We start from the raw sequence: 13,702 nt of genomic DNA, 5'->3' as shown, positions 1-13,702 counted from the left end.
AGGTGATTGAATATAGAGAAGAAAGTATTGGATTCTTAAGGAACGATTATAAAATAATAAATCCAATGAATCATCACTGTTTGGATAGAAAACAATTGTGACAAATTTGCTAGTTTTATCACATTTTCAAAAATAGTAATTTTGATTCTTTTTGTTTAATAAAAAATTCTAAACGTCTTCGTGATTTGATATATATATATATATATATATATATATATTAGCATCAATGGAACATAAAAATAATATGAAACATATAGGGTTTTATATAAAATTTTATTACTTTTGTAGGAAAGAATCACAAACATATTATTTAAAAATGTTGAAACTTATTTGAGATCTTACAAACCACAGTTATAATTTATTTATTTATTTATTTATTTATTTTAATAATACATTGGCATCAAATTTTTAAAAAATTATTGGAAGTTCATAAAAGTTTTAACTAATTCTAATTCAAGCTCTTCTAAAGAGTATCTAAAATCTTCTGGATTGCAATTGAATTGAAAGCTATGAATTATTATATATTCTTTTTAAAATATCCTAAACCTGATTGAATTATTAGAAATATAAGTAATTGTTTTGATAGGAAGTATGATAGCGGTAACAAGAAAAAGATTATATCTACATCATATCTATTTGAACATAAAATAAAATAAAATAATTCTTTTATTTTATTTTAACTCCCCTTGTAGTAAATAATAGCAATAGTGGCACCCAATTGGAACTTGGATTAATTTATAATTTTGATAAGGAATTACAATTCTTAAAAATCTCACTTAGTATATTGTGCAAAATAATACATATATAAAAAAAAGCATTTGGATTGCAACACTGCTTCCAAAATGCATATTGCCTAGGTCAACATTTTTAAAGAAGTTACAAATTTAAAGCTAATTAGCAACATCAAATCATTGATCAATGTTTTGTGTTATAATTTGCAACATTGTCTATGCCTTATCACTTTTTAATTTGATTTGTTATCTAGATATATTTAAATATTACTCTTATAAAAAATAATTTTTTTAATATAGTATAAATATTAAGACCTTATTAAAATTTGCTTAATTTCGTAATATGGTATTTTGGTGAAAAATAGAATCAAAGTTCAATAATACACATACAAAAAATTCACTACACAAAATTTTCATAAAAATTAATAAATGAATATGTCTATATATATATATATATATATATATAAATATATAGCTTTATAAGAACTCACACATATATACATGACAATTTATTACAAGGAAAATACCTAAAGTCGTACAATGTTTATAGTTTTTTTTTTTTTTTTTTTTTTTTTTTTTTATCATAAATCTCAAATCAAATATTTGAAAGACTGAAATGACTTTATCATGACTAAGAATAATTTCAATGATGTAAATTCATTTTCATGACTTAATGTTGATGATGGAATTACTGAAAAGTCATGACCTTTCAATGTGTACTCATCTTCAGCTGTACAGCAAATAGAATAGAATCATTCAATTCATCAGAGTTTGGAAACCTGATTTCTCTTTTGATCGTGTTAAAAAAACTAAACAAGAACAATAACGAAACATATCTTGTCCAGAATTACATTTTTGGTTTATAAAACTCAAAAGAAAGGTTAAAAGATCACTTTCGAAAAATATATTTTGAACATGGATGTTCAAAATTTGCTGAAAATAAGATTACATTGATACTAAGTATTAAAAACCAAATACTCAAATGCAAAATTCGATCTAGAATGGAATATTTAACTAGAGATATATACCATAATACAATAATATGTACGAAAAAGAACAATAATATGAAAATTGAAAACATCATATTGTGTTGTATACAGTGTTCCAATTCAAATCAGTAGAACATACTTTATTTATTTGATATGAATCTATACACGACATGTAAATAAGAGGCAACTAATAATCTAATATTCCATTACATATCTATATACCCGAATTGTGTGTATTTTTTAATGCGATGCTTTGTTTTGATAGAAGCATTAAAATCTGATACAAAATGATTTTATTTTTAATAGCAGCTGATGTTTTAAAAATATTCCTCAACTAGTTGTGAGAATTAAATACTGATGTGAATATAAATTTTGGAAATGGTTTTCATTTACTGATTCACTTGCATCTCTAGTTTTTTGTATTAAATAATGTTGCTGGTTTTTTTTAATGCAGAACCCAAAATTCCACAAGCTTTATATTTAGAACCTAAATTATATAGGATCAGAAATTTCCAATTTTTTCCAAGCACGAGTTTATAGATTCCACTTTTGTATTCTCTTTGGAGTTGAAATTCACTTCTGGCATTGTAACACATATCATGTTCAGAAGTGCGTTTTAGATATTACTTTTTTTAATGAAACATTATAACAATAATTTTGGTCCTCATGAAGATTATTCAGTTCTTAATATAATATGTCCACTGAAATTTCGAAGTTCCAAGTAATAGATATGTTTCATTCCAAATTTACAATTTCTTTTCGATCTTCATGATTTTATCCAAATATTTATATAACAAATTATGGCCCATGTTTTAAGTGATGATGATGTTACATACACAAGTTTTGAGGGTATTGAAATATTTGAAACATTTGAAGAAGGATTAGGTCATCACAGACCCGTCTCCCTTAAATCATACCATTCCTTAGAATCTGATACCACGAATGCCAAAGCCATTTTAAAAGATCCTCCATCATGGATAAGTGAAGATTTTCAATCAATACATCCAAATAATGCATCTAATGTTCTAAACTGCAACACTAATCCACATCCAAAGGAATATCTAAACCAGTTATCTGCCTTAAACAACTACATTCTAAATATAAATACAACTGATATCTTCAACCAATGTACACCAAATGCACAACCATTTCAAAAAACACCAAAGCTCAATCAAAGCCACAACATAACAAACAAATCAAATGCAACTAATATAAGAGAAAGTAAACGGACTTTGCTTAATTGTGAAGTGAATAATAATCCAGTGTTTTACTTTGGTGAATCAAGTCTTGCAAATAAACGTTTCAAAGGTGTCAATCACAACAACCAAGCTCCATTGACAACCACAAACATTTCTCAAGTAGATATAGATCAGATAGTGCAAGAAATGAATGAAAACAATGAAAATCAAGGACATCATTCAAATATGAATCCTAATGTAGATTGGAATATTGTGCCACAACATGGTTTGCCTCTCCTTGATTTTAATATAAACAATGACTTCTATGTGGATCCCACCAACGTTGATTCAATAGATACATCGGATTTTGATTTATCCTCATCTTCTAATTGTGGATCACAAAATTTTAACAAGTTAGATGTAATTCAAGAACATGTGCCATCAAATTACATACAACCATTACAAGAACATGGTTTGAGTGAGGAACTAGAAACCTCTAGAAACCATAATATACCACCAATTAATGCAATGCCTAATACAATTTTTGATTTTGATTTAGATTTTGAAGATTGTTTACTGGATCCATTGATAAGTGATGTTGCATCAAGTAGTGATGCACTTGATAATGAGAATGATTTGGTTGCGTATAGAAAATCCTTTTCCAAAGTTGTTGAACATTATGAAAGTCATAGTACAGAATATGCAAATAGCAATTTGAACTCTTACAATCAAAACCTTGAAAACATACAATTGTCATTAGAGAGTGTAATAACACATGCTCATAGCTGCAATAATTACATTGAGGATGAAAATCAAATTGCCAATACCTATACATTACCTCTTCAAGTTAGTGATACACGTAATAATGAAAAGAACAATAAAAATATTGAATTATTTATAGCATTATCTACACAAAAGAGTAGAAAAAAATATTTTCCAATTGAATTACAATTGAACACAACTACTACTACAGAAGACATCTTTAGAATGTTGAAGACTTTCAATTTAGATACGAGAGGTTTTGAAAAGGATGGAATTTCTACCTCATGTGATTTTTTATTTAAAGAAAAAAATGTGGAAGATGTTACAAGTAATGTTGGATATGAGAGTGAATGGAAGAAACAAGCTCAAGATGAAATGCTCATGGCTTGTCAAAATACTCCACAAGCTCTAGACATTCAAGGTATTGGAGCGAGTGATGACATTGTTGGAAATGCCATGTTTGCAAAATCAAACAACGATGATGAATGGAGAAAAACATCCAAAAGGGAGATCCAAGAAAAAGCTTTGACATATGTCAATGGGATCATACCTCAAGAGTGGAACAAAATGCCAAATCCACAGTTGATTGGAATGTGTATGTCAATGTTTTCAAAAGAACAATTGACAAAAGCTTGGGATGTTATATACAATAATGAGGCTTTGAAATCTAATTCTCTTTGGTCTTTACCAAATGTGAACACAAACGTTTGGAATCCCATAATGTATCGTGATGAAAAGTCAAGGATGTATCAAAAATATTTCCCAGTTGTAATGGAATCAAAAACATTAAAAATTTTGGCCTTTGATTACAAGAATCATGCCCATGTGGATGATATGATTCAAGATTCTAAAATGGAAGGATGGACTATAATGCCAAGTTTGGATTGGATAAAATCAAAAATAGCCACAAGCATAATTGCAGCCAAAAATGGATTAGTGGTTTGTGATAGTTTAAAACCACCACCATCAATCATCCAAATAAACCATAAATCAGTTCTCTATGTTGGTGCAAAAAGTGAATCATATCAAAAGAAAATAGTGGATAAGTATCAAACATTGCTCACTATAATCAATCCACTAACTCATGAATATTTCTTTTTGCCACCTATTCCTTTTCATGTTCATCGACAAAAAGTGGGATATTTAGATTTTTTACCAAAATACTATCAATTATTTATTCTTGGAACCTCAACAGTTGATGCTCTCAAAGCCGAAGGGAGAGAGCATGGAAGCAATGAGAGAGTGGTAGCACAAAATCAAACCAAATATGTGGTGTCCCTTGCAATTTATAGTTCCCTTCATCAACTTTGGATATATTTTGATTCTTTTGAGAATGTCAGAGTTCATCATTTTGGAGGACGTGGGTGTTTTGCAGTCATGAATTATGGATTGTATTTTGGAGGAATAAAAATGGACCCTCAACTTCCAACATCTATAACTAATCAAATGGCCTCCGTATTCTACATCAATTGTAGCAACAACAGGCGCCAATTCTTGTCCTATCCATTTTTAATACAAGGTATTGGGGATATTCAAATTCCAGAACCACCAAAAGTGATCAAAGTGGCAAACAACAAAATATATGCTGTCACACGTGAAACAGTAAAAAAGCTCAAAAACCAAACAAATTGCATTATGATGGTCGAAATAGTATTAAATGATGATGGCTCGCCCACTGGAGAATATGCTCCAGTTATAAACGGTGTAATGCCTGAAAAATATACTGAAAAACTGTTTCAGAAAGTGCCTTCTGTAAAAGGACGTGCAGTATATCAAGTTTATAGCTGCGGTGATTTGATAGCTTTCAAAGCAGAATACCCTGTTTTTGTATTATATGATGTGAACACAAGCAACTGGAGATTGACAAATTATGAAACAGATGTAGTTGCTGGAATCAAAAGAAATTATGTGATATTTGAAGGTATGTATCAACCTGATTGGTTGGCTGGACCTTAAGATTTAGGTGAGATGGTTTATTTGTTATTTTTACATGATAAATGGTATGATTTCAGAAAAGAGGAGAACTTAAACATATTTAGATTATAGATCATTTTTTTTCAAAGATTAAAAATCACAATCAAATATCTGAAGCCCATTTCTGCTGCACTTATAATGAAAAAAGAATGTTTTTAAATTTCGTAATGAATTGATTGTAACTGCAAACACTAGATCATTTTGCTGTAAATATATGAAACTTCAAAGCATCATATGGAAACATGTAGCAGAAAAGTCGAAGAAGGAAATTTACATTCAGACATTCGTAAACGACATAATTTTCAGTTCTGTGAGGACATCAAGATTATACATAAGCAATTTTTTTTAATAATAAAGACGATATTAGAATTCTATTCTTTCCCCAAAAAGGAAGTATTATGACCATGAGACAGTTTGTAATCCACGAGAGTCCCAATCCTCTCCACGACGAGAAGAAGATGGTCATAAGCTAAAGGTTGCAATCCTGAACCACAACTTTGTTTTCATCTATTCGACAATCTGGAGAAAACGATCAGACAATCATCCATAACAATTTCTACTAAATCATCACAACATCGTAGCCATACCTGTAAACATAATAATGCAGTATCAATTCTTGGGATGCTGCTAATTATCGGCTAATCCTCCTCTACTCTCACGTTCTTCCACCTCTTTTCAAAGTCTAATGAATGGTCCAGAAATCTGGTTGAGTTAAGCCTTTTCATGCATCTTTGCAGAGTTCCACTTCGAATGGTGCAGCAAAGTGGTGCCGACAATCAACGATGAATCGTCTTATTTATTCTCCACTTGACTCAACTTTTGCGGAGGTTTGTATCTGTATCCCTGCTTGGTTTGGATTGCAGGATTGCAGGATTGCAGACTCGATTCCTAGCGTTGAATGTGGTCTCGAAGTTCCCATCCAGAAGAGTTTGAAGATCAGCTGCAGCAGCGTTTCGTTGTTCATGGCGAAATGTGTGATGGATATTGAACTAGTAAAGTTTCGAGGGGAAGTTCCTAGCGCGTGATTGGTGACGTATGGTCCGGTGCTTTGGTCAGAGTGCATCAGTGTGGTTTCCAGGTACGAAATTTTGTGTGATAAAAGTGCGAGATTAAACGAAACTGCAGCTGCTGTTATTTGCGATGAATTCGTTTCAAAAGTTGCTAATTTGTGTACTGAAAGGGGATTCGGAGTTCACGAGGAGCGTCCATACATATGCTTACAGGGGTTCGCGGACATGGGAAGAACGAAATTTGGAAGAAAGGGAGGTCTCTGAGCTCATACTCTTTCAAATCTTTCAACATCAGTTTCCAGGTTTTAATCACTATCTTCAGTTTGTACTCCAAAGTACGCATTCAACCATTGCATGCCGGCAGCCATTGTAATGCTATAACTTCCTGCAATATTTCCAATCATGTAAAAGAACATGGCCGTGCTAATCTGCGCCCATATTTCTGAATCTTTCAAACACTTTTGTAGACAAATTTATTGACGAGGTTGTGATGATTACGGCGGTGGTGATGGTTCGATAAAAAAGTGTCCCCTGTAGAAATTTGACAATGTGGAGTTGTAGCAATCACTGTAACCAGAGCTGCACTCCTTCAGAGAATATTACAACAATGTGGTGAAGTCTCTCTTGAGGCCAGGGTGATCAACCATTAGTTTGGGGCTGCTAATCCAAACGACCAATTGAAGTTCAATTGAATCAACCTGCATCAGAATTGTTGTCTCTACATCATAAATTGGTTAAAATTTGTTGCATTAGCAAAATTTGGTGCTTGGGTGGTGACTACTTTGCCATCCACTGGAATTCACACCACTATCATTAAAGAGCTCTAAAAGTTGATTCAAATTGATTGTTATTCATTATTAGGATTTGATTGACCAAGTTTAGAATAAATCATCAATTGTATTTGAGAAGTATTCAAACTTAAGCACATCAAATAGAAGTGGTCATCAAATAGCTTCATTTCCATATAATCAAGATTGATGTATATGGCCATGACAACAATTGAATCATGACAAACTAACAATCTTATGCAAGTAATTATAACTTTACAGCACCTCTTTTAAGCCTACATACAACAATTATTTAGGGTTTGAAATATTAGAAAATCTTGCAAAATATAAATCAATACAATAAAACTAAATGTTGGTAGTAAACTACTTTCTTAATTTTGGACTAATGCTTTAAAGTATGGCCTTGGTTGTCAAGAAGTAAAGAGTGTCATTTTAAAAAATGTGGAGCTTGTTGTAGTAGATATTTGTTTCTTAAGATGTCTATATTTCAAGTATCACTGACTAAATCAAACACTCGTGCTTTAGTTTTTACATCTTATTCTATTGTGACCTAATCAACTTTAGACCCTTGTAGCTCTAAAAATATATATATATATATATATTTTTTCTTAAGTAACTTATTATACTATTTACACAACTTATGACAAATCTATATACCAGTTTTTATTAATAGACATACTTCGAATAAGATGTAGTAACTATTTTTCTAAAACCAACTTTTTAGCTTCTATATCACTTCTAAAGATTGCTTGTATAAACTCTCATATTTCATAGTGCATAGGCCTTCTTACATATTTAATTAATCACATCTTAATATGAAATGCAAAATTTTATCCTCAAAAATTGGTAGCTTGAATCAAAGTATCTACTAAGATGTACACCTTCAAAATTCATCTCTTCCACTGCCATAGTGTTTGCACCTCCTTCACTTTAATGCTCTATTTTTTTAACTTTAGCAACCTTCAAGCTTTTAAACTTTGTAAACAATTTGTATACCTCATCAAAAACTCATATCTATAATCTCATCTCAACAAACTTCTTGAATCATATTCAATGAATAAAAACTCATAATCTAAACTTTGCCTTCTTTATAAGCCTAAGTAGAAGAGATATCACATACATGTAGTACATGTCTTCACTCTTCTAAGTAATCTTAGCACCCTTAAATCCTCTAAGCATTTAGAAGATACATTTTCAAACTTTCAAAATCAACTTTCAATATACACTAATATCAATTACCTCAACCCCAAATTCCAAGCCTATTTAACTACCCTCATGCATAAAAACCATCAAATGAGAAGTTGTCATATATTTGGCCATTACAAAAAGTCTCCATAAGGTTGGTCCAATGAGAAACTATGACATGGTTGAACAAAATCCTTTTTACTTTGGTCCAATGCAAAGATTCCATCTACATACTTCCATTGCCTAATCTAATTTCAATCTAATTCCTATCTTGATCCAATTAACTAAGTCTTCTCAATCACTAATCTAATGATTTTTTAAATCTATTTTCAATCAAAAATAACAATTACATAAACATCATATTATTATCAATCTAACTATAAATTTAAATTTATAGTAAACATACATAATTATCTTAGTCTTATCATTTAAACCACTCACATATTGACCTTCATTCCTTTTAAATGTGAACTTTTTTTAAAATATGTAGATTTTTGGTTTTAAAATAGAAATAAAAATTCTTAAAAGATACTCTTTTGACCTCCAATTTCATTGATCTCAATATCCATGTCTCTATTGTTAGGGTCTTAATTATCCACTATAATCTTTTCTATAAAACTACAATTGTAAATAATATCCTCCAAAGGAAACTTACATAATCTTTTAATAGTTTTGATTTGAAGTGCTCTTTCTTCCACTCGATTAGTCAATTCTTCTTGAGTTAGCACCAAATATTTTTTTTGTCCAAATCCCATAGGCATAGTAATTAAATCCACTACCCATTTTTAATGCATTGCCAAAAGATAAATTGGATGTAATTCATCTCTTTGACAAGTATTTGAATATACTTAACAAGTCTTGCAAGATCCTATAAAATTTTCTACATTCTTACATATGCCTTTCTACCAATATATCTCTTTCACTTTGGCAAATGTTGTCCAAACTTTTCAAAGTTTGGTCCACCAAGTCTTATAAAATTCCTTAATAATCCTTTGTCGAGTCTCATATCCACATACAATTAGTTACAAAACTTCATTTCATTGCTTTAAATGCTTCTATAAAAACCTATTTTAATGAAAATATCCATAGGGCTTTCTTTGAATCTTCTTGATCTTTTAATTAGTCAAAACTTTTAGTTTTTTTGAAGTGCTCAAGTACTTTTTAATGTATAGCCGTTCTCTTTTATACAAGTATTTTGTGAAAAACTCAAATGGTGTAGCTATACATAATCCTTCTCCTTTTTTTGAAGGTTATAGTATAAAAGTTGGTGCCAACATCTTCTTCATTTTCTACCTTGTCTTCTTCATCTTCATACCTTATTTGTGAATATATATCTACTACCACATTGTCCTTCCCCAAAATATGTTTGAAATTTAGATTTATTAATTAATATAGACTATCTACCTCAATACAATAATATCCAATGTAAAACAACTTGCAATCATTCTTAATAGAGGTAGACAATCTATTTTTGCAACCACCATTGTATCAATCAAATAATTCTTCATATGCTTTTTAGCCATAGCAACATACCATAATTCTTTCTTAACTTGTATATAAGTCCATTAATGAGAGCTTTAACATAATAATTGAATTATTTTTAAAACTATTCAATCTTTTTTATATTAAAAAAAATTTATGTTATCTCTCTACTCAAAGGCTAGTAACACAGATGTCTATATTTTAAACAAGACAATGAATTCTCAAATTGATATGTAATTTTTTTAAAAAGGTGATTTAAAATCAAGCCATCCATATCTCATTACAAGATCTTTAATTATCTTATATATATCAATAAAGAAAAATACATCAAGGTTAGAATTAAGAATATTTTAATAATTTTTTTTTGATATTTATCATCAAATAAAGTATGTAGATTCTAAAATTTGGTATTTAATATAATTCTTAAAAATTCCAAAGCAAGATTTGATGAAACCTCTAATCAATTTAATTCCAACACCTTTCTTGCTTTTGAACCTTTATTGCCTTTATCAATTGAATTCAATTTACTTCCTATTTCAACAATGTTACAAAAATATCTTCTTACTCTGATACAAACTTCATCTATCAAAGAAACTCAAAACAATTTGTTATCTAAATCATCAAAAGATCAATTTATTTTGAATCTTTCAAAACTAGTGGAAGACTTTAGAATAGTAGGAGATACTTTGCTGACCCATGTTTCTACCTTCTTTGATGACCCAACACAAGATTTTTCTATTTCTCTCTCTAATGTTAACATTACAGTTCCATATCAAAAAGAATTAATACCATGCCACGCACCACAACTACCTCTACAACTATTGTTTTTGTTCATGTCTAATCCATAGCTTATTTTGCAACCATTGGTAAATCTATTTTCAAACCACAACCTTATTCCAAGGCTCTTGCCTCTAATTAATCCAACAAATATATTAAAGAAACGAAAACAAAATATAATTTATTGATTAAGAACCACACTTAGGATTTTGAACCCTTATTCTCTTACAATCTCCACTAGAGAAATAGTACAAAAATAATTAGGATCCCTAATCTTTTTCTTAAAAACCTTCTTTACCTATGTTTTATAAAAATCTCTTTGTTGATACATTTTGATCTTATTATTTATAAAACAAGTTAATAATTATTTTAAATTCTATTCTAAAAGAAGAACACTACTCCATACAACAAATAATGAATCAAAACAAAGATGATACAAAAAATATATGCTTGTAACTTAATTAGAACATGACATTTACTCAATTTATTACCAAGTTCAGTTATTGTACTAAAATTAATGTGATTTATAATACTCTAAATTGTGACATTTACACAAATAGTATTTTCCTTAAACAATAATGAAACACTTTTTATAATTGTTGTTAATGATATGTATCAAGTTGCATCAACACAAGCCAAGGAATTGCGCAATGTAAGATTTTTGGTATTACATACTTGACTTGCCACAACACAACGATTGTATTTGTCATATTACCTCATGTACCTACTTCTCATCATAGAGGAAAGCTCTGAGACAAAGATATGTGTTACAAAAAAAATGTACATGTAGACGACGTATGGAACAACCGATAAATAACCTCAGTCAAAACATAGTGAACGGATTGAGGATCTCAATCTAAAAACAGAAAATTCATTAAAATTTAATATGGAAGAGATTTGGAACCTAGATTGAAGAATTGAAAAAGAATCAACTTCTATCTTAGAACCAAATTCAACAACTAAAACATTACTAACAAAATTAAAATAAAACTTTCAAATGGCACTTGCCACAATATGAATTTATATAGACAACTTGATTTTTTCTTATACAGGAGCATGCAGAACAACAAATGAAGTATGGATGATTCTTAAAAATATATATTTAGCAAGTGATATAGTCACTTAAGCACATCTTTAAAAAAAATTATGATGCAAAAGATGAAGTCAAGGAAATCAATAATCACCAGAAATCAATAATCACCAGAAAGTTGGAGAGGACCTAAGAAGCTGAGGGCGCTTTTGGACAGCATTCTTAGGTCCCTGAAGAACCAGATGAACCAACATTGCTGGTACTGCGACAATCTGCTGTACCCCTTGGAGATTCACAATGGATGGTTCTTCTTGTTGTAGCACCGCTTGCTCTTGTTCCTCCACGAGTGCATCCCAGCAAAGATGTTGGACAATGATATGTTTCCTCTACATTACTGGAACTGGGACAACCAGTTGAAGCACCCGCCCCTCGCCAATGTCATTCCTGCCATGTACTCGAACCAAGAGTTGCCATTGTACCACCCCGTTTGGAACAACTCCTTGGCACCGCCATTCGTGGTTGACATGGACACGGCGAGGGGATGCACCAAGAAGACGTTGGAGTTTCTTCAGGTGCAAAACACTTGCCTAACTTACTCTCAACTGGTCCTAGGCGCTATTCTATAAAATACAGTTCAGCAAAGTAGAATCCGGCGAGATGGAAGCATGGACTTTTGAGGATTATTCTCATAGAACCGTCCACGCGTGGATTGAGACCCCGGATGCCCAGGCGCCACTCTACCCGTCGGACAATATCGGCAACTTCGGTTGGTCCGCGTTTGATCCTATTTTCCACCCGCACCACGCGAATATGGATTGCATTTGGAATATCTGATTAGATAAGATCCCCCCTGGCAGGCAGACGCATCCCATGGACACAGTTTTCTTAAACTTGGAGTTCGTATTCTATGATGAGAATGCAAATCCGGTGAAGGTGTCGTAGTTCCTGGATTCCGACAAGTTCAGGTCCAGACCTTTCCTCCGCCTTCAAGCTCCTGAGGAATGTGGCTTTTGCTTGATTCATTGTTGTTTGTTAATTTGTTTGTCACGTTGCCATGGGCTACGTCAATGTGGCGGCAAGCAGCATAATTTAAATGCATGGCCAACCTGGATATGGTACGCATGTACATGTACCACAAATTGCCAACCGCCTGGATCACCAACGCGAAGCCGACAGGGAAGGAGAACCACGTTCCACGTTGCAACCCGCTGACCAGAGCGGAGACGCGCAGCCCAATCCTCAGGACTGTACTGAAATGTATAAATTATCTCATTATCATGAGACAATGGCAATCGAGTGAAATTAACAACAGTTATGTCACTTCGTAATTTCATTTAAGTGCTATTTCTTGACGATTATGGAGATGAAGTTGTCCAGGATGTCAATGGCTCAACCAACCCTGTGACTTATGGTTACTGGAAGAGTTTCAGACATGGCAAGGGAACAGTAAATTATAGCACAATATCCATAACTGAACTTGGTAATAAATTGAGTAAATGTCATGTTCTAATTAAGTTACAAGCATATATTTTTTGTATCATCTTTGTTTTGATTCATTATTTGTTGTATGGAGTAGTGTTCTTCTTTTAGAATAGAATTTAAAATAATTATTAACTTGTTTTATAAATAATAAGATCAAAATGTATCAACAAAGAGATTTTTATAAAACATAGGTAAAGAAGGTTTTTAAGAAAAAGATTAGGGATCCTAATTATTTTTGTACTATTTCTCTAGTGGAGATTGTAAGAGAATAAGGGTTCAAAATCCCAAGTGTGGTTCTTAATCAATAAATTATA

At 31.3% G+C, this 13,702-nt stretch overlaps 1 protein-coding gene and 2 long non-coding RNA genes across 11 annotated transcripts; 2 read left to right on the top strand and 1 right to left on the bottom strand.

Moving 5' to 3' along the window:
- Window positions 1–1,274: 1,274 nt before the first annotated feature.
- Window positions 1,275–2,178, bottom strand: LOC149989973 (uncharacterized). The gene is made up of 2 exons (XR_016505937.1): window positions 1,943–2,178; window positions 1,275–1,461 (listed from the first exon to the last, which is right to left on the bottom strand). It is a non-coding gene; the product is annotated as an uncharacterized LOC149989973 (long non-coding RNA).
- LOC149989972 (uncharacterized) lies at window positions 1,479–7,695 on the top strand. Of its 9 annotated transcripts, none has more exons than XR_016505928.1 (5): window positions 1,479–1,892; window positions 2,175–5,581; window positions 5,886–6,109; window positions 6,372–6,946; window positions 7,112–7,695. It is a non-coding gene; the product is annotated as an uncharacterized LOC149989972 (long non-coding RNA). The 9 variants fall into 9 exon arrangements; XR_016505929.1 differs by having other exon boundaries at window positions 5,883–6,109; XR_016505927.1 differs by having other exon boundaries at window positions 5,830–6,109.
- A 4,573-nt stretch (window positions 7,696–12,268) lies between these two features.
- Window positions 12,269–12,740, top strand: LOC149989971 (polyphenol oxidase, chloroplastic-like). The gene is made up of 2 exons (XM_090248854.1): window positions 12,269–12,478; window positions 12,540–12,740. Exons 1-2 carry the CDS (start codon window positions 12,269–12,271, stop codon window positions 12,738–12,740), a joined length of 411 nt encoding a protein of 136 aa, XP_090104980.1.
- Window positions 12,741–13,702: the final 962 nt, after the last annotated feature.

Source organism: Physcomitrium patens, chromosome 1 (assembly GCF_059467195.1).
Source record: "Physcomitrium patens ecotype Gransden chromosome 1, ASM5946719v1, whole genome shotgun sequence".
Taxonomy (NCBI): domain Eukaryota; kingdom Viridiplantae; phylum Streptophyta; class Bryopsida; order Funariales; family Funariaceae; genus Physcomitrium; species Physcomitrium patens.
Note: the sequence above shows the minus strand (reverse complement) of the source record. Positions and strands in the feature narration are given on the sequence as shown.

Excerpts from the sequence above, each read along its gene's own strand:
- LOC149989971 (XM_090248854.1), top strand. The coding sequence starts at position 12,269 with ATGTTGGACAATGATATGTTTCCTCTACATTACTGGAACTGGGACAAC. Across the intron at positions 12,479-12,539 it reads AGACGTTGGAGTTTCTTCAG|TTCAGCAAAGTAGAATCCGG; the intron begins GTGCAAAACACT and ends TATAAAATACAG.